This window comes from Astatotilapia calliptera, chromosome 8, assembly GCF_964374335.1.
Source record: "Astatotilapia calliptera chromosome 8, fAstCal68.1, whole genome shotgun sequence".
Classification (NCBI taxonomy): Eukaryota; Metazoa; Chordata; class Actinopteri; order Cichliformes; family Cichlidae; genus Astatotilapia; species Astatotilapia calliptera.
Genome location: NC_137429.1, coordinates 10,228,488 through 10,248,141, shown reverse-complemented (window position 1 = coordinate 10,248,141; position 19,654 = coordinate 10,228,488). Strand labels below are relative to the sequence as shown.

At 39.2% G+C, this 19,654-nt stretch overlaps 1 protein-coding gene across 2 annotated transcripts in view; it reads left to right on the top strand.

Annotated features, from left to right (window-relative positions):
• Positions 1–19,654, top strand: part of dock1 (dedicator of cytokinesis 1) — a 196,844-nt gene that overhangs the window by 153,559 nt on the left and 23,631 nt on the right. For both annotated transcript variants that reach the window (XM_026178424.2, XM_026178422.2), the window contains exons 32-41: positions 4,458–4,516; positions 5,162–5,310; positions 7,064–7,149; positions 7,429–7,585; positions 8,266–8,306; positions 8,662–8,752; positions 11,344–11,463; positions 12,648–12,737; positions 13,466–13,570; positions 18,953–19,094. In XM_026178424.2, the coding sequence (XP_026034209.2) occupies positions 4,458–4,516; positions 5,162–5,310; positions 7,064–7,149; positions 7,429–7,585; positions 8,266–8,306; positions 8,662–8,752; positions 11,344–11,463; positions 12,648–12,737; positions 13,466–13,570; positions 18,953–19,094 (1,040 nt within the window). The remainder of the gene's footprint in view (positions 1–4,457; positions 4,517–5,161; positions 5,311–7,063; positions 7,150–7,428; positions 7,586–8,265; positions 8,307–8,661; positions 8,753–11,343; positions 11,464–12,647; positions 12,738–13,465; positions 13,571–18,952; positions 19,095–19,654) is intronic.

Sequence of the window (19,654 nt, the reverse complement as noted above, 5' to 3'; positions counted from 1 at the left end):
TAAATTATTCTTACATTGTCCATGTTGTAAAATTGCAAAACTTTCAAGGCTAGGAAGAGGCATATATTACATTCAAAATGTAGTTACTGGGTAATGTTCGATATTCAGGTCATCACTCTTCTGGGGGTTTTTTCATTTGTTGAAGACAGAAACTGAAGGCGAAATAAAATTGTCTTATTATACCGCCCATAATTTTTAAATAGCTGAACGTTTAAATCCTTGAAATTTAGACCTTTTTACTGCTTCTAAAATCTACTTAATTGTGCTTTCAGCTATAAATTCAGGGAGCTATTCATTTCGTGTTCATCCGGCTCCCTTTATCCACAAAGAGCCATTCATCTACATTAGTGTTTCTCAGAAACTGTGATAATGCATCCAAATGTGTAAATGTTTTCTGGGCAGACATAGCGCATATTGGCTCTCATCTTCATTTTGAGGAGCTTTTGACACTGAAATATACATCACGCTGGCTCACGCCCGACAGGCAGACTGCTCGTTTGTCAGTGCTTTATTATTGGCCGCGGTGAACTCCCAATAGATAATAAACAATGTTCTATGCAGCACAACAGCCAAACACAATGCAAGATCCAAGCCACCCCCACCAAGTCTTTTTCGATTTGTTCTAAGCAAAAAAACAGGAATATTATCGGGATTGTCATTTTTTTCCCACAGTCTTTACAACTCTACCTGCACACTCTCTTTCTCCACCGTCCCTCCACCTACTGCTCAATTTTTTTAGCCTCTACCTCTCTGCATCCAGTATCCTTGTCTGCTTGTGGCTGAATTGTAAGCTTTCCCTGCAATACCAATTATTGTGCCTTGCTCAGAAGCAGAGAGCAGAGGGGTGAAATCAAAGATTTGTGAAGCACAGCTCTTTAGCACTTTGCATTGGCTTTTTTTGTTGTCCCTGCATCACACATCTACTAGTGCTGTTTGTGAAGTTCTGCTCCATTACTGGAGCCTGTGTAATCCTAATGCCATTCTCACACTCAGACCACCGAGGCACAGATAACAAGCTTACATGTCTGCATGCCCTGAGTGGGAGGATAAATATATCTATGGCAGTCTGGGTCTTATTTTTCTTAGTTTCAACCATCATTCCCAACACCCATTGTAGTCATAGGCTGCTGATTATAAAAGATGGACGTAGCCACTGACGTCACCTTTGTGGATTCCTCTGTGGCTTTGGCTTGTTTTCAAGAACCCTGAGCAGTATTTGAGGGGAAACTGCATGGTGATACCATAGCAACTTGTCAGTCACAGACTTAAAACTACAAAATAAAAGCATAAACACATCAGAATAAATATTTACATAGTAAAAAGTGATAAATAAAGCAAGATTTGCGGTGATTTTCTAACAAATTTGCATACATTCTGACTTAACTGATAAAACCTCACAACTATAATAGAATCCTTTGGCAGAGAAAAATAATATTTAAGTTTTCTGTACAATAAAATATTGTTATTGACATTTTTTTAAACAATTTGCCACAATAAAACAGGGTGTTAATTATTTGTCTGACCTTAAAAATCCATTATAATCCTTGTTGATATTTGTTTATGTCTTAATAATGGCTATAATTGGCAGAAACTGTGCAATTAATTTTAACCATCATTTCCCCTTTACTTTGAAATATATGCACTTACGCAGAGAACATGGAGACACAGACACATGTACTCATAAATGAGCATGCAGAAATGTCATTGTCATAATAGCCACTTTTGAGTGATGAGGAGAAGGAGCATCGTATTGACAGGTTTTGTGAATATCTCACACTTCCTTTGCTTCAAGCTTTGATCACAGCTGAGCAGCCCTTATAGGGCTCTGCTTGTCAATCTGTTTTCTCTGTATTTTAGTCACAACCTCTACTGTTTTGTTTTTTTTCTTCTCTGCCTTGATGTTTGCCCTCTGACCCAATTACATTACACAACACAAACTACAAGGAGCCCCCAGTCACACACTACTGTCTCTCTCCAAATGTTTTATTCTTAGTTAACCTCTCCTACAGGTTTCTGCCCCTGGCTGACAGGTATATGTTGTAGGGTCTGACAGCTGACAGTCATAGCTGCCTGTCCGCTGCCTACAGGAGTGTGACAGAACAGCACCGTACATCTGTCTCAGCCGCAATGAGGACACGCTGCCTTCTGCACAGTCATCTGAACGCCCATATGTGGGAACAGAAACGCACTTCCTACGACTGATTCATGCAAGCCGTGAGCCGTCATACTCGCAGATATACACAGGACTATATTTCAGCCCCAACAAGATGCAAAAACAGTCAAACATGTAATACCTGATACATAAAAATGCAAATTGATTTATTTTTATAACTTTGCCAAAAACTGTGAGGATTAATCCTCGGGCTCTACCATTTAACAAATAAGTATGGTAAATTGTTTTGACCCAAACCAGTGTGTAAAGAGGTGATGCAGCTGCTTTTTCAGGATTCTGTCAAAATACATTAGTGTGTACGGTTGGAAATTCAAAGGCTGTTTGGCAGTGAATATGTATGCTTACATCAAGTCAGCAAATAGTGGCAAGCTCCAGATGGTTTTCTTTTTGCTAGCTGTGGTTGATCCAAAATGCACAGAAAAGCTGGAGGTCTGAAACAAAAAGTTTGTCCAAAGTCTGCTACTGCCACATCTACTACATCTAATAAAGATATATATTTAATATAAGAAAGAATCAGCAGTAAGTCAAATGTACATGTCACTGGGCTATGGGAGGAAGCTGGAGTAGCCACAGGAACCATTTACATGCACAGAGAACATGCAAACTCCACTTAGATGGAACCCATATTCTACTTAGGCAAGGAGGGGTTTTGAGTTTATTTGAGACCTTTCAGCTATTTTTCAAATCTCACAATCTTGTTTCAGTCACGTCAATATATTTTTTTCTGTTTTATCCACATTCCCCAGGAGATCTGTAATTATCTGCAAGTGCTGTTTGACAATTAAATCTCGATTCTTGCTTAAATATAACACCCCCCAAAAAACAAAACAAAAACAAAACATGGCAGCGCAGCACAGGTTTTCATACCAACAATCAGAGCAGGGGTCAACCACGCAGGATTGTTAAGCAGACACTATGATGGTTTAGCATTGCATCCAAACAGAGCCGCGGTATATTAGTTACTTGTGTTGGTCTGAACGTTGTAGGGATGTCACCAGAATCCGTACTTAAGGTACCTTTTGATACCAAATTTGTGAAAATGCTGCAGGCCTTTTTTTTTTTTTTTTTAAACCAGTTTCAGGATTGGCTTATTCTCCTATGAAATGTTCAGTCTGTCAAAGGAGCAAGAGCCATTCAGTTTGATTCAGGTGATCGGATTCAGAATACCCTTTCTGCCCTTCTGCCTGCTGTTTCCACTCTTGTTAGCGTCTCCATCATTCACGCTTTGTCTTTTCCTCTCTGTCCTTTTTACTTCACTATATGTCCTTTCTGTGACCTAAGGACAGTACGATAGGCAGCGAAGACGGGCACCAAACTGCCATGAAGATTGGTTCATGACCCAGACGTGGCAGAGCTGATCAGCTTATAAGCCCACAATACGCACAAGCTAGACAAAGAGTCAGGGCAAGAGCTCTCCTTCTAGCTTCTTCTGCAAATCTTTATTTTATGTAAGGGCTCTTGACACACAAAGTCGACCTAAAAATACTAGCACCAACAAAGATTGTTTGATCAAACACTTTCCCTTGTGTCATCATCCTTGGATTTTTTTTTCCCCGTCTTCAAATATGTACAGAGAGCAGAAGACAGACTAACTTACTGTCAGCTTCTGTGTATGTTGCGAACTTGCATGGAAACATCTCATTAGGGTGTGTTTGTATTTCAAAGAACATTGTGGAACAACAAAACTAAACTAACTCACCATGATCCCAGATCAATGAATCTGTGTCATTATGAATTTCATTATGACAGTCTAATTTTATGCTTTTGAAGCGATTATCATTCAGACATAGATGAGAGAGATTGATTTATTCAGCTCCCTGCAGGAAGAGAGTGGGAAACTATTTACTATATATTTCAGATAAATTTATTTTGTGTTAAGCTAGGTCACTGCATAAACTATATGGACCTCGATCAGACCGAAAAGCCCTCATCAGGGCTATGAAGTACTTTTTTAACTTTGTCACAGCTGATGTTGAAAACTGTGACCTGGACACTTTAAAGAAGGCCTGTTTACTTCTGATTTTACTTTATTCACTTCTCCTTCATGATCTTTCTCTCAATTCAGTTCACATTTTCATACTACGGCAAACACTGACTTTGACTCAGGCGCAGGACGGCACAGATGAAACAGGACAGCTATTTAAATTTGGAGTATATTGCATTTTTTAGGCAGTTGAAATAGTCACAAAGAACTGTTTGTGTTTATACTGCGTATATCGAGTTTCTCATCTTCTGTGGATATTACAACAGCCAATGTGACATTTATACCTTGTTTGTGTTTCAGGTACCAGGACATGAGAAGACAGATTGGCTTTGAAATCAGGGATATGTGGTACAATCTAGGTAACTAAGCTCATTCCATGTGTCGCTATCGATGTTTCACTTTCAACTGATAAAATCCCTTTTATGCATGAATTTACTTGTTGAAGCAGTGTTTTCTCAGTTTATCTTTATTATTATCTGCCAACCAAGTAACATGTCAATCCTGCAAGGTATATGTTAACAGTCGTGTGTTAATTAGTGTTATTTTGTGCAGTAAGAGAGAGACACGGCAGTCAGATCTCAGTGGAGTGAGATTGTTGTATACAGGGATTGGAGTGTTAAGATTTTGGCATTCATGTCTACCGTTTCATTGCAACCCACACCATCTGATCCTCTAATTAGAGCTTTCCACTAGATTAGATTGATTCATTTTCTGGCCATATTATACCCATTGCTTCTTTTTTTTTTAACCAAGGTGTTTGGTTTTCACTTATTTACTGCTTGACTGATGTGATGAGAGGAGATTTGCTAAACATCAGAAGACACATTTCCTTATTGTTTGAAACTGCAACTGTTAAATCTGGATTAAGGATTATCTATGCCTTGTTACCTCACTTATGCTATTTGTTCTGTCAAATTTAAATTCTGCAAATGAGCTGTGCAGTTAGGTTGCACTTACATGTTCTGTTCTCTCTCTCTCTCTTTTTTTTTTCTTTCCTCTCAAAGGGCCCCACAAGATAAAATTCATTCCGGAGATGGTGGGTCCTATCCTGGAGATGACACTAGTTCCTGAGATCGAGCTGCGAAAGGCCACCATCCCCATCTTCTTTGACATGATGCAATGCGAGTTCCACTTCACAATGCATTTCCAACGGGTGTGTCATTTAAAACATGAACTACAGCTCATCTTTACTTAAAAAAAAAAGATTATATGTAAGATGAAAATGAATATACATGTTCATTGGCCAATTTATTAAGTACATCTTTCTACTACCTAGTTGGACCTGTCGTCTTAAGCCTCCAGATTAAAGATGCTGGAAACGTTCTTTAAAGATTTGTTCTTTAAACGGCATTTTCACCCAGAGAAGTGGCACTCACTGGCAATTTTGAAATACCCTAGAGATGGTCTTGACTGTGTCTACAGTCCTAAATGCATGGAGTTATTGCCAGCTGTTGCAACTGGCTGATTACATATTTGCATCAACAATCATTTGAACAGGTGTCCCTAATAACTTGGCCCGTGAGTGTGTATATGCAGTGCATAGTGCGTATAATCAGCTATGTCATAGAAGACACATGTATATATGGGAAAAAGAAACTTTTTATTTTTATTTTTTGAATTATCGCACCTATTGATGTTGGCTTTCTTTCTTATTTTTAGTACATATTACAAGATATTTTCTGGATGCTCTTAGTTTTTCATCTTTTACTAATATTAATATTGTAGATGATAAAATCTTCAAATTCATTGGACAGGTACATGAAGAAATATTATTTTAAATTATGAAGTATTCACTCACTGGTGCACACCTCCCAACTTTAGTTCGGAAAGATGTAACTGAGTTTCTTGCTTATTGGAAACAAGGTTTTAGATGAAGCGAAACAATAAAGGAATACAAAGGTAGAACACAAGTAAGGAAGAAGTTTTGTAGCCCACAGCTTACTTGTAATTCTGCAAATCTCATTTTGTTGTGCTGCGATTATCAACAGCCATGGTAAGTGGAACTTAATGTTATGCCTCGTTACAATCCAAAATTAAGCCTTTCTGCATGAGGAAATCCATTTGGTTACAGCTGTTCTGTCATAAAATTTCACAGGCTGTTTTCAGCTTTGGGATGTTTTCTGAGAGCTGCCGAAATACGTGATGTGTACTTCACTTCTATCATAGTAAAGAAACACAGCACTTTCCAAATGTCTCTTTGCTCGCCATTATAGTCTTGTGAAAACCAAAGCACTCCAATATCATTTTTACTGGTTGCACAGCCGTGTCCTTTTATAGTGAAAGTGTGCAAAGCTTTTATATCTTCTGTCTGGATCAGGATCATTTTGGGCGATTGCTACTTTCCTATCATTTTCAATGAATTGTGATCAGTAACGTTTTGATTACAATTGTGAGAACTAGTATATTTCCTGTACTAGTTCTCTCTCTTTCTCTGTGTGTTATAAGTCCTTGGCTTTCCAGAAAACAGCATTCATATCTTTTTCTACTTTGCTGCACTTTTTTTTTTTCCTTTACTCGTGTCCAAGACACACGTAAATCAAAAAGTCAGTGAAAAAAGGTTTGTTTCAGCACAATGAAATTCACTTTTTTATACAGCTGCTACATACAAATATTGGAAAAATAGATCCATGCATCACTGTCAGCAGATACAACAACTAAAGAGCAAAAAGTACAGGCAAGGTGTCTCATGATGCAACTTTCAGTTGTGTCCTAATAGAATTTCAACAGATAAAGAAAATCGGAACCGGCTCACAGCCAGTTCTGTTGCAAATAAGGGCCGATTTAAGTTGAAGCGTAAACCCTCACAGCTGGGTTTGTTGGAGAGAGAGAGAGCAACAGGGAGATGGCGTTAATGAATTGAAAAATTAGCTACACTGATTATTTACGCCTGCTCTGTCTAATTGCAGTTTGAGAACGAGATCATCACCAAGCTGGATCACGAGGTGGAAGGGGGCCGCGGAGACGAGCAGTACAAAGTTCTCTTTCAGAAAATGTAAGTGCTGATTAATGGGCAGGATTATGCCTGAGCCTCTCGCAAGTTAGATAATGCTAATTGCAACATAGCACTTCTCAAAATAATCACAGTGTGCTGATGATCACAGGACTTGCCATCGCAGCTTGCCTGCATAATGTCTGCTTTCGGAGCAGATGCTAACTCTGTTTTAATGTGTAAAATAGACAGCTTCAAAGACCAGCTGTCAAAGACCATCTTAATACATACTTCACATTTGTTTCTCTGTGTCCCCATCCAACCTCATGACACAAACACCAGCTTACTGGAGCATTGCAGGAAGCACAAGTACTTGGCCAGGACGGGTGAGAATTTCGTCACTCTGGTGGTGCGTCTGCTGGAGAGGCTGCTGGACTACAGGACCATCATGCATGACGAGAACAAGGAGAACCGCATGAGCTGCACTGTCAACGTGCTTGTAAGATCTCTGCTTTCAATCCTGAATGCGCATAAGCCGAGTGCTGGTGATACATGCATAATTAGATTTGAACCCCCTGCGTGAAATGATACACATGAAATGTATAAATAACAATACAGGTAATTGTTTGTGTTATCAGCGCCTGGTTGTCTGTCATAGGTTATTGTTGCCGGTAAAAAACACCGTAATGATGTAGAATTACATACAGACGGCAGTAGCAGGCATCTCGACATGTCAGTGCATTAAAGTGTTATCCCTGAGCTGTTCATCTAAACCACCCTGTTCTTTAAAGTGACATTTCATCTGGAAGCACCAAAATGTCACTTTTAGCTCACATGACTAGGCATATTGAAAAGACTACAGACATATGGCCTATATTTCATATTTTATCTGAGCGAGTCTGCACTTTAAATAACTTTGGTTTCACTGAGAATGTGACAGTGAATACGACAGTGCCAGTCAGTGTACTAGGTGCTTGGATGTGTGCCCGCTACAAGCCCTGATACTGTTGGGGTTTTTTTTTTTTTGGGGGGGGGGGTTGTTTTGTTTTTTTAATTTTTAAAATAATCCACCAGTAACTTCTTTTTAGATAGTTAAACAGAATGCAACCATAGTTCTCAGTGGAAATCTGCTATGTCTTTTAAGCCCGTTTTAATGCTTTGTCTTTCTCCACAATGTAGAACTTTTACAAGGAAATAGACAGAGAGGAAATGTACATCAGGTAAGCTTCTGCGTGTTAACCATTTGTTATATTTGAAGCGTTTTTGTCCCTGTGAGGCATTTTAAACACTACAACATAGATGTAATAAGGAGTCTTAGTTGAGCTACATTTTTGCCTCCCAAAGATTAAATAAAGTAGGTCTCCAGAGACCCAGAATAAAATATTTGATTTTGATAAAATATGTTTCCCAGTCTGCAATCTTACCTGTCAGTTTTCCATCTATTTTTCAAGCGGTATTTGAACTAGAAGAGCCTGTTAAGACACATCCGTCTGGCAGAGTTAACCCTCTATCTGTTAAAGTGTGAAACCCCCCCCCCTGTCATGACCCATAAATCATTGCTTTTTTCACTGCCAGGTACCTTTACAAGCTGTGTGACCTCCATAAAGAGTGCGACAACTACACTGAGGCTGCTTATACTCTGCTTCTGCACGCAAAACTGCTTAAGGTACCCATGCACAAGGCCAACAAAAAATAAATGTTAACGTGCATTCTCTAAAATATCTGAAGCTGCACACAGAAACACTGAACCACTCTTAAGCTGCTGTCAGGCAGATGTTAAACGTAGGGTTAACGTGTCAAGCAAATGACTTGATTGGGCTGTATCCCTTTAATTCCAATGTGGCACATGCGACACCTTTTAAGGAGGCAAATTTGCACAGCAGCCTTTTATTTGCACAGCCAGTGCAAGTCACAGCTAGTATCTGATCTTTAATTGAAAAGAAAAACCTGCTCATGTTCTAAAACAGAGACAAAGGTAGCTTCAACCACCCTGGATACTTGAAGATAAATGTGTACTTTGGCGATCATCATCACCTCAAGCATCAGTGCAAGGCATCCCTACTTAAAGGTGCAAAAAGGGCATCTTTCTGACACAACTTGAATTGAGCACATAAATATTTATAGATTATCAAGAAGCATTTCTTTTATGTTAGTACCTTTTTGTTAGTAGTCATGCTCATAGCCTTGAAAGTTTCTATCTCCTGCCAAAAATACACCGCATCCACTTGCAAAACTCCTCATACAAAGAACTGCAGCGTCTATTCCCAGCTGGGGTTTGGTACACCCTAAATTTGAAGTTGTTCCTCTCTGCCTTTTATCCAAAATGGATGCATCCAACATCTCATCTGTTTTTGCATAAATAGCTGGCTGCTTCAGTCTTTGTGCAGGTCTCGTCAGGGAAGAGGAGGCTGTGACTAAATCACATTTTCCTCACTCGGGAGTCACAGTAGCATCTGTAGCATGAGTTCTATGTTTTATTATTATTATTGTTATGATTCTGCTCATCTACAAGTGACTGATCTTTATTCACGTCGAGGCCTGTGTAGACAAGAATGAATGAGAGGGAATGCCATCCATCCATCCATTTTCTTAACCCCTTATCCCATTTGTAATTGTCTGGAAGAGGGAAGTCTATTCAATTTGTCATAGAGTGAGAGGCAAGGTACACCCTAGACAGGTCAACAGTCCATCGCAGGGCTAACACAACCATTCGCACACATCGATTCAGCAATTATCCTACCATGCACAGTTTTGGACTTCACGAGGAAGCTGGAGTACCTGGATGGAACCTTAACACGCAGAGGGAGAACTACAAAATTCCAGAGAAGGAATGATTTATATATAATTCTGTATCCTCCAGCATTTATAGAGTAAGACTGGCTATAATTAGTGTCCCAGTAGAGTACCTGCAGCAGTGTAATAACATTGATGAATTCACAACATTTTCTTCATAGTCAGAGATGTATCAGCACTTGGGTTTTGTCGATACGGGGTCACTGCTCGTCCATGAATTACCAGAGATCCTTTTTAACATATAAATGCAGTCCAGCACTAAAGGATCAATAACGTAAGCCAAGTCTTCCCAGAATCCTTCCTTATACCACAGCAACGTGGTGCAATTTATTTTTCACCCATTGTCCGTGAAGGCTATGCAAATATTGAAGCTTTGCTATTCAAATGTGGCTATCACAATAACGGAAGAAAAAAAAACCTGGTCAGAGATCTTAACTCTTCAGGTTACTCACAACACCATAGAAACCAATTAAAATTGGCCAGTAATGAATCAGCCCTGACAGAATCATAGGATTACGCTTGCTGTACACAGAGGCCAATCAGATTGTCTGTCTTTCTGCCAAGATGCTATAGGCCGTCAGAAACCTTATTAGTCTCTATAGTGTGTCAACAATAAGAACAAAAGATTCTTTCATTGTTTAAAAATGAAAAAGCTTTTCTACTAAACAAGATTAAGTAAGTGTGTGACTCAGTTGTATCTAGTGTTTACACTGGTAGTAAAAGCCCAGCTTCTCTCTACCCTTGGAAACTCCTGGTGCACTAATCTGTAGATTCTCATTCTAAATGCTTTTTATGGGGGGGGGGTTGATATGCTTTTTCTTATCTAGGTTTTAGATATTGAGGTCAGCATATGTTCAAGTTGAACCTATGAGGCAAAAGCTCAGGCTTCTAAGAACTCTGTTTCAGACACACGCTGTTGTGCTGAACATCTCTAACATGGTTCTGCCAGGCACCGGCTGTGAGCACAGCTCCCCCTCCCACATCATGTTCAAAAGTTCTGTTGGTGAGGTACAACTACTCAGAAGACATTTGGCTTCAATGCAGAAGGAAAAGCACTAAAACGGCTGCAGCTAAGGGGCAGCACCGAGGCCCAGTATAAGATAGAGAGGGTTATTCTGAACTGCGAGTCATGCAACTCTGCTTCAGTTGCTTTGTGTGACTCAGTAAATATGGATCTCCGAATGTGCTTATAGTTCCCCTTTAACACTAAGCATTAGCCACAGGAATGCTACACTTTGCACTGATGCCATCAATGATTCATTCAGTATATACTGATATGGGTTTCTTGCAGAGTTGTTTCCATCTTGCATTGTCAAAGTACAGAGCAGCTTATAAAAAGAACCACACATCACTCTAACCCATTTACACTGGATATAAGTCAGCAATTGATTTCTTGTCACTTTTCCTTTTTACTCTGTATCGTATTGTACAGTGTTGACCCCAGTGCTAACGTGTTTTCTGTAGTGGTCAGATGAGGCATGTGCAGCCCACCTGACACAGAGAGACGGCTACCAGGCCACCACTCAAGGACAGCTTAAGGACCATCTCTACCAGGAGATTATTAATTACTTCGACAAGGGCAAGGTAAGGCATCCATACACAGTTACTCACACTCATAAGCATAAGTGGACATAATGATTTTTCCTCGACTCCTGAGATGCTATTTTTAGATGTTGTCGTCTCAGCTAAATAGCCTTCCTGGCTTGAAAAGGCAGGTTTTTAAGACTGAATGGAAGTTTAATGTGCTGTTTCTGCAGAACAGGCACTGATACAGTGATAATCCCCTGTTTTTAGTTTCTGCTCTTATGGATGAAGGCATGTATCCGAGCACACAATGTAGCTCTTACACGTTCCATTTAAAACCTCTTTTCTTTTATATTTCTCTTCACTGTTCCCTTTTCTCCTTTTCCCTCATAGCATGTCAGGGACTTGAATGCCATCTCGTCTGCCTTAGCCAGAAAAATCTTCCAGCTTCATAGGACCAGAGCTGCTGTGTTATTTTGGTGTATTGCCTGTTATTTGTTCCAAAGGAGAAAAGTGTTTTTCAACCTGCAAGCTAAGCCTGGAACTGAATCCGTAGGACTGAAGCCACAGCTTCTCAAAGATGATGTCCCAAAGCTTTGCATGTGTCATGAGTGTTGGGGTGCAGTCGCCACTTTTGGTTCTGCAGCCAGCTGTCACTCAGCAAGATGTGGCTAGGGAGACAACAGTTTGAAAGAGCTGTGGACAAACATGCGCATACAAACCCACCAGAGTGATCAGTAAGTGTTACAGTGGCTGTAAGAATACATCAGCACTCCAGAGAGAGTGGAGTTTAAACTGAGGACAGTACCATGGGTGTCAGATGTGTCATCTAGAAAGCAGTCCCAGATGGTGTTGCCACCACCGCTCTCACTGATGGGAGGCTAATGTGAATAGCAGTCTGGACTTGGTCCACCTCCAGGCTGCCCTATATCAGTTCAGTCCAATCTAGTCTGTCAGGAACCCACTTAGAAGCTTTTCAACATGTTTGATTGGTTCACATGTACCTGTGACACAGTTCACTGTACTGAGTCAAGGAAACATGCATGATGACACATTTTCTGCTTCTAAGGACAGGTTCTGGATTTTCATTTCAGAGAAAGGGGGGAAAAGTGACAAGTTGAAGGGATTAATTTATTTTAGAAGGACCGTAATACCTTTGTCTGGGAAAGAGTAGCCGGTACCGAATGAATGCTTGATTTTTATTTATTTTATCTTATTTTTCTCACTATTTATGTATCATTTAGATGTGGGAGGAGGCAATCATTTTGGGAAAGGAGCTGGCTGAGCAGTACGAGAATGAAATGTTTGATTTTGAACAACTCAGTGCATCCTTGGTAAGTAATGTTATGTTGTTAGTTAGCTTTACTTTCAAGTTGCAAACTGCAACATTATTAGGAGATTATACTGACCTTATGCATATGCATGTTTAATGGATTTAATCAATTTTAGGGAAAGTGACAAAAAGATCAAAATGCCCTACAGAGTGCTTTTTAAAAAAAACCCATTTAAATCTGGAGCATCAGGAATGTTGATATTCAAGACCTGCAGCCCGTGTCTGGAAGTACAAAGACATGACAGCTACAGACAAGAAGGGGCACTAAAAACTTGGGTTAACCCTTTATTGCACAAGTATCATACAAACCCTTTGGAGTTATTTTGCAATTTTAGGTGGAAGATTATAAAATTATTCTGATGTTTAAAAAAGGAAGGGTTAATATTTTGGAAAGGCCAAACCTTTTATTTTCCTTTTGTGTTACCAATTTTTATAGCAAAGAAAGTTAAATATTCAAGTTTGAGATTTTGAATTCTTTTGGACTGATTGTCTAATAACTGTGCACACTGTGTATAATGACTATAGTTACTCATATATCACAGATACATACAGGTGATGTAAATATTACTGTAGTATGTCTAATTTGTAATCTCTTGAGACTAAAAAAGGATAAGGGAGAAATTTACCACTAGTTTGAGATAAAACACAACTGCATCTGTAAAATATGCAAGGAAAATGCATGTGCGTGCTGTCCCTGCGTCTAAAATTTATCTTTGATTCTCTCAACAGCGGAAACAGGCGCAGTTCTATGAGAATATAGTGAAGGTCATCCGGCCTAAACCAGACTACTTTGCTGTAGGCTATTATGGCACCGGGTTCCCCTCCTTCCTACGTGTGAGTATATACACTGACATACTCAAGGCGGATAAGCACAATGTGGGTGAGCCACTTGTCAAAAAAAGATGATCAATAGATTTAATAGATTTACCGGTGCCTGCTTGGTTCTCAGCCTCAGCATTCAATACATACGTGCTTCACACATATCTCTCCCATGAATATTGTTTTGTTGTGGCGAGGCTCACTTGTTCAAAGCCCCACCTAGTCTGGCTTTAACTTACTCACTCACTGAGACAAACTCTGAATCATAGGCAGCTGCTCCATGTGTGGGTTGCGGAGTAGATCAGAATTATGCGCTGAGTGGATCCCCTTCAGTGTGGGAAAATGGAACGTTTCTCTTGGAAAAAGGCAGACAGCTAAGAAAGATACAAAAGCAAGAATGAATGAATACATCAGTTTCTATCCCCCACTTCTAGCATGTGTGCCTCGCTTTCATTCACCATGTATCACTTTTCCTCAGTGTTAAGAGACCTGTGTAAGTCACTGTGAGCCGGTCCACTCAAAATCTTTGCCTGCATTTGCAGTTGCCAGGAGTAGTTGTAAAAACTGCAGAGCTTTGAAGAACAGCCAAAAAAAAATCTTGTCTGTAGTAAAAGACTGATCAGACGGCAAGCAAAGCACTTAAGTCCATTTGCCAAACTACAGCTGGACACCATTTTTCCAACAGCACGAGCATCACAGTGTCGGGAAGATGGTGTTCCGGTGAAGTTCCGCTCAAGGTGTCCCATCACCACCTGCACAACAAAACCATGTACCCAGCACAGAGTGAAAAAGGCTGTCTGGTCCCATTGTAAATTGCTTTCAGTTGCTGAATCACAGGTTACATTCCCCTTACGTTCAGCTCTAAGCTTGTTTAAGCAGATGGAGCTGCAAATGTTCTTTAAAGTGGTGGCACCACAATGAGAGACACTGATTTCTAAAATGACCACCAGAACGAACACTGATTTTTCTGAGCTGATGGAAAATCCGCCGCCTATTTATAACATCTACCAAGTAAAGCAGGCTGCTTAACCTGAATTGATCTCTTTTTCCTCTGTAAATGTCCCGGCTGGCCTTGTGCCAATCTGATCACGGCATATCAGAGATTAAATACGTGTTTAATTGGTGTTTGATATCTCAGCACAGTGTCTGAGGTGCTGCTGGGTGCATATCTGCCCTCTATTTCATTTCACTTGCTCAATGATGTGTTTTGTCTTTTTTTTCTTCTTCTTCATTTTAAATGTAATCTATATTAGATCATTTTTTCTGTGTTGCTGTGTCACAGTAAGCTTAATGTTAGGCCTGAGATTTTTTTTTTTTTTGCAAGAAGAAAAGTAACAGTGCTGATTAAATTTGCTTTTAATGTATGACCTGTTATGGCTGTTTTTCAGACTGTCATCTGGCATCTTACTGAAGGACATTTTATTGTACAATCAGCCACTAAATGGCCTAAAAGTCCTCGTGGAATAAGATGATATAAAACTCTAGTTTTAAGAACTGTGATCCCCGATCATACTCTTTTCATTCTATTATGAAGAACAGCCATTTCTCAAGGGCTTTGGCTACTTTCCGATCTCCGCAGCCCCCCCGTCTAACCCCTTTCATCTGGTAGGGCAGAAACTCCATTATAGACAGGGCAAGCTGCACTGGCCTAATCTAACAGGCTCTTTAAAGAACCTTTGAGGATAGCTTGGAGCTCTTATTTCTTTCTCTGTTTTATTCTTTTTTCATGTTTGCCCTTACCTGAAATAACCAGAGATGGTATAAAAACCAACACTTAATTTACATTTGTATTCTTCCATCTTTTTAAAAAAAAAAAAAAAAAGCTGGAGCATTCTTTGTACTACATTAGATGCAAAAGAGTTTACAAGCTGGTCATGGTTACTAGTCCACTGTCGTTAATTTTTTTTTACTTGTTAAACATCAAAAAGCCAAAGATTTATGACATTTTAAATGTTGTTATGGCGTTGACATTGTTCTCTTATAAGGGCCCATCCTGAAATACTTAATAATTATATTAAAGGATTTCTGTGTAGGTATATTGGAAATTTGATGAGGTTTACTAATGGATAAATACAGTTATAGAAGAAGGCTTTCTCTATTGTTTGGCAAGATAGCTTCAAAATTATATCCCAATATGTTGAGGAAATGAGCAATAATGATTTTTATGTCAATATAGAAAAGAATACTGATCAAAAATAGATGAGTGCACCTTGCAGGCGAGAGCATTTATTAGTGCACACAAAAGAAATGCAATTTTCCATCCGTCTTTCCCAATGAGCTACTGTCACTGATGACAGACTGCCTAATTTGAATTGTGAATCTAATACCATAAGGTGCCAGCAGCAGAAGCATTATAGTGCAAAAGTAGGGACATAATATATGGAGTGACACAACATAAGCCAAATGTAACCACAAAGTATTTTGTACCCAGAATGTTGTATTTTGGGTCAACTTTTTTAACTGTTTCCTTTGGGAACCCTGGGCAAGATACTAACCATGAGTTACTCTCCATTGGATCCATCGGAGTGTGATTGTTAGCCAGAAAGCACTTAAGCATAGAAAAATGTGATTGTACGAATAGGTGTGAATAGGTGAATAAGACATGTTGTGTAAAGCGCTTTGAGTGTTCACGTAGAGTACAAAACTCTCAAATGGAGCGCAGCTAGCAAGACTTGTTTACTCTTGGGTCATACACCACCAGCTGTTTGTATTCCTTCTTCCCCACTTAATAGCCTGGTTGCGGTAAAAGCAAAGCGGTAAAACAAGTTTGTTGTTTCCAAGCAACACTTTTTTGGATATATTTGGCAGAGTTGGATGTTGTTGAAGGAGCTGCTTTGTTGGGTATTAAATTGTCATCAGCAGCTGAGACTGCTTTCACTCTCAGACATGCCTGGGCTTGTCTCATTGGAGTTCTGGACAAGGAACACAAACATATGGTGTTGCTATATGAATGATGATATGACACTTTGTCATGTGATAATTCATACTGGTGTTAATGTTGGACAATATGATAAGGAGGACCCCAAATTATCAGTCACGCCTTGTATTGCTTTTTGTTGCAGCACTGCAGTGTCCTCAGGGGGAAAAAAAAAAATTCCTCGATGAAGACATTTCGTAACCTCCCTCCCACATACTAATTGATTTTATGCAAGAGTACATAATTCAACTGCTTATGATTTATTAGTTGTTAATATAGTTAGTAACTAAGGTGCTAGTGGTAAAAGGTTACCGATAACATTTTAAAACATCAGACTCGATTAGGTCATTGACTCCAGTTGCTGTGTGCTACAAAAGAATATCAGAGTGGTTTTAGATTGTTTTCATCAATAGGTCTATATTGTATAAATGGTTATATTATTGTACAAAAAGATCAAGACCAGAATATTTAACCAAAGTTGTCTTTTTAACCTTGAAAATTACTTTTCCAAAAAGCTTTGTATCATTTCATTTTTTTTGTTATATTTATTTTCTATATTAAAAAAACCTTACGGAGCAGTTTCAGCTTTCAAATGCTTAGTATTTCCTCTAACCATTGTTTCCCTCACTTATTTATTCCTTTCTCCTTTCTCTTCCCATCAGTCCTAAACTTTACTTAATCCCCGTATTAAGTTTCCTGTGACAGCTCAGCTTATAGAGTGGTTGAGGGTGTGAGAGTTGGTTTGAAATATGTATCCTAAGACTCCACATTCGGAGACACTCTGATATGAGCTGTCATGTTCTATCAGTCAAAATGTTCCTCAGACAGACTTCTGAGCACATTCAAGCAGCTGAAGGCACGTTCATGGCTCATGCATTTCTAGGAGCATTCCGTGGACTCTTCTCTTATAATTTATTTTTGTTTTGGATTAAAACAAGATGACCTTTTCATCAGTTTATATGCCAATCTATGTAGTAGATTCAAAGGAACTATCCATCCATTTCCGTTGGCTTTTCTTTGTAAAGAGGGGTATGACACAAAGACCTTAAGACCTCAAATCCTGACAACATGAATTTTATTTAAAGTCCATGGCATTAAGTTATGTGACCTGTTGCTGTTTTGTCACTTGACCGTTGGAAATTGCTTTTTACCCACTAGCCAGAAAGAAAAGACCATTTTAGTATGACTCATTATCTCACTGAAAGTGGTTTTCTTTTCCAGAACTAGCCAGTGTGGGTTTGAGGGTAATGAAAAGGAGAATTATGACATTGAGATAACTGTTCACACGACCTGAATGCTCAACGAGCATAATGCGAATCTGCTGTCTTCTTATGAATAAGAAAACAATATGCAGTGCTGGAGAAAGACTAGCTGTCTTCGTCCAGATTTTAATCTGTCTTAGAGAAATGCAGACTCGTGACAAATTAAAGTAAAAAAAACAAAACAACTTGGATTGTCTTTGTAAAGTTTTTGTGCCCGAGGTGTTTATCATCCCTGCAATTCATCTCACTAATAAATGAAAAGTGCCTATGTATCACTGTGTGTATTCTTTGGCTTTTATGGATAGTCATTCACGAGGTTCGCTAATTTTTATTGTTCTTGAAGCCCAAGTAAGGGCAGTGTCAAGTTTTAAATCTTTGCTTTCTGCAGCATTCTGCTCAGAGGGGTTGCACATGCACAGTGAAACTGAGAGGATGAGGAAGAAACTAACGTGATAATTAAGACTCTCACGCAAGTCTGAAACAGAAATGTGCTCTGCCATCTGTGCATGAGAACAGATAGCACACATGTAGCTCTTGTGCCATGGCTTATGGGAGAGAAATTACTAGACTTATATTCCTATGTGTAACCCTTACTTGTAAACTGTCTGTCGTCTAATTTCCTTATTATGCTTATAAACTAAGTCATATTCAGCCTCATATCCAGTGCACCACGTCATGGTTTCCAGAAGACACTTAACTTCTGTAATGCAAAGATGACATGTCATGTTACTGCACTAATATCTGACGGGAAAATTCTCTGTGTCTGCCTTCAAAAACATTACAATGTTTCAACCACATTAGAGGTTATTGTTAGAAAGAGCCCACAGCAAAATGCATTTGTATGTCAGTTGGGTTAAACAGAAATACTCCTCAAGCAAGCCAACTCTGATCTTGGCTAGGATTCACTTAACCGAATCACTGAATCGGTTCCGAGAACTTTCTGTCACGTGCATTTCCAAATGTTTAAAATGGAGATTATGATGATGCATTTGAACCCAGCGACAGTACCAGGCAAAGTAGATTTGCAAATCAAAGTGCTTTTCTCATTTCGTCATGGTCTTGCATGCTCTTTGTGTACTATTAGTGTGTGTACTTTAAATATATATTCATATTCATAAAGTAGTGTACCTCATGCATATATATTGCAAATGTAAATTCGAATTATGCATTCATGAAGATGTTTTTTACGATCTTAGTGTCTTCTTCTGTGTCCTTCAGAACAAAATGTTCATTTACCGCGGGAAGGAGTATGAGCGGCGAGAAGACTTCGAGGCACGTCTCCTGACACAGTTTCCCAATGCAGAGAAGATGAAGACAACGACACCACCCAGCGAAGACACAAAGTCTTCCTCTGGACAGTGTATCCTTAGCACATTTACTAAGCAAATCTTTATTTTACTTTTATTTTTTTTTTAACTTTAAGGCGTAATTTTCAAAAGGTTGTTTTTCTTTTTTTTTTGGTGCAGCCACCATATTAAATTATATCAGTGCACAGAATAAGAGTATATAATTTTTATTTTCCACAGAATGGCTACATACTTGCACAGGAAGAGGTTTCTTAGCTTTTAAGCAAAGTGAACCACGGACATTCTGGCAGTTCATGACATCACCCCATTTAACGTGAATGACAAATTGGACTGAATCATGATGCAATTACAGTCATGTGAAAAGTAACATTTTCACATTATTTCATGCAGTGCAACTGTAGCTTGCCTTCACCAGTGTATGAATGTGAGTAAATTAAATAGCTGGGCAGGTGCTGTTAATCAAACATATGTGGTGCGCGTGATCACCTTTGTAAAAGCAAAGTTTGTGCAGTTTCCTGGTCTGGAGCATTCAGGTCTATTTTAGCACAATGCTACAATTTTCCAAAGACTGGATGTCTCCGCAAATTCACCCCAAGATCAGACTCTGCAGTGC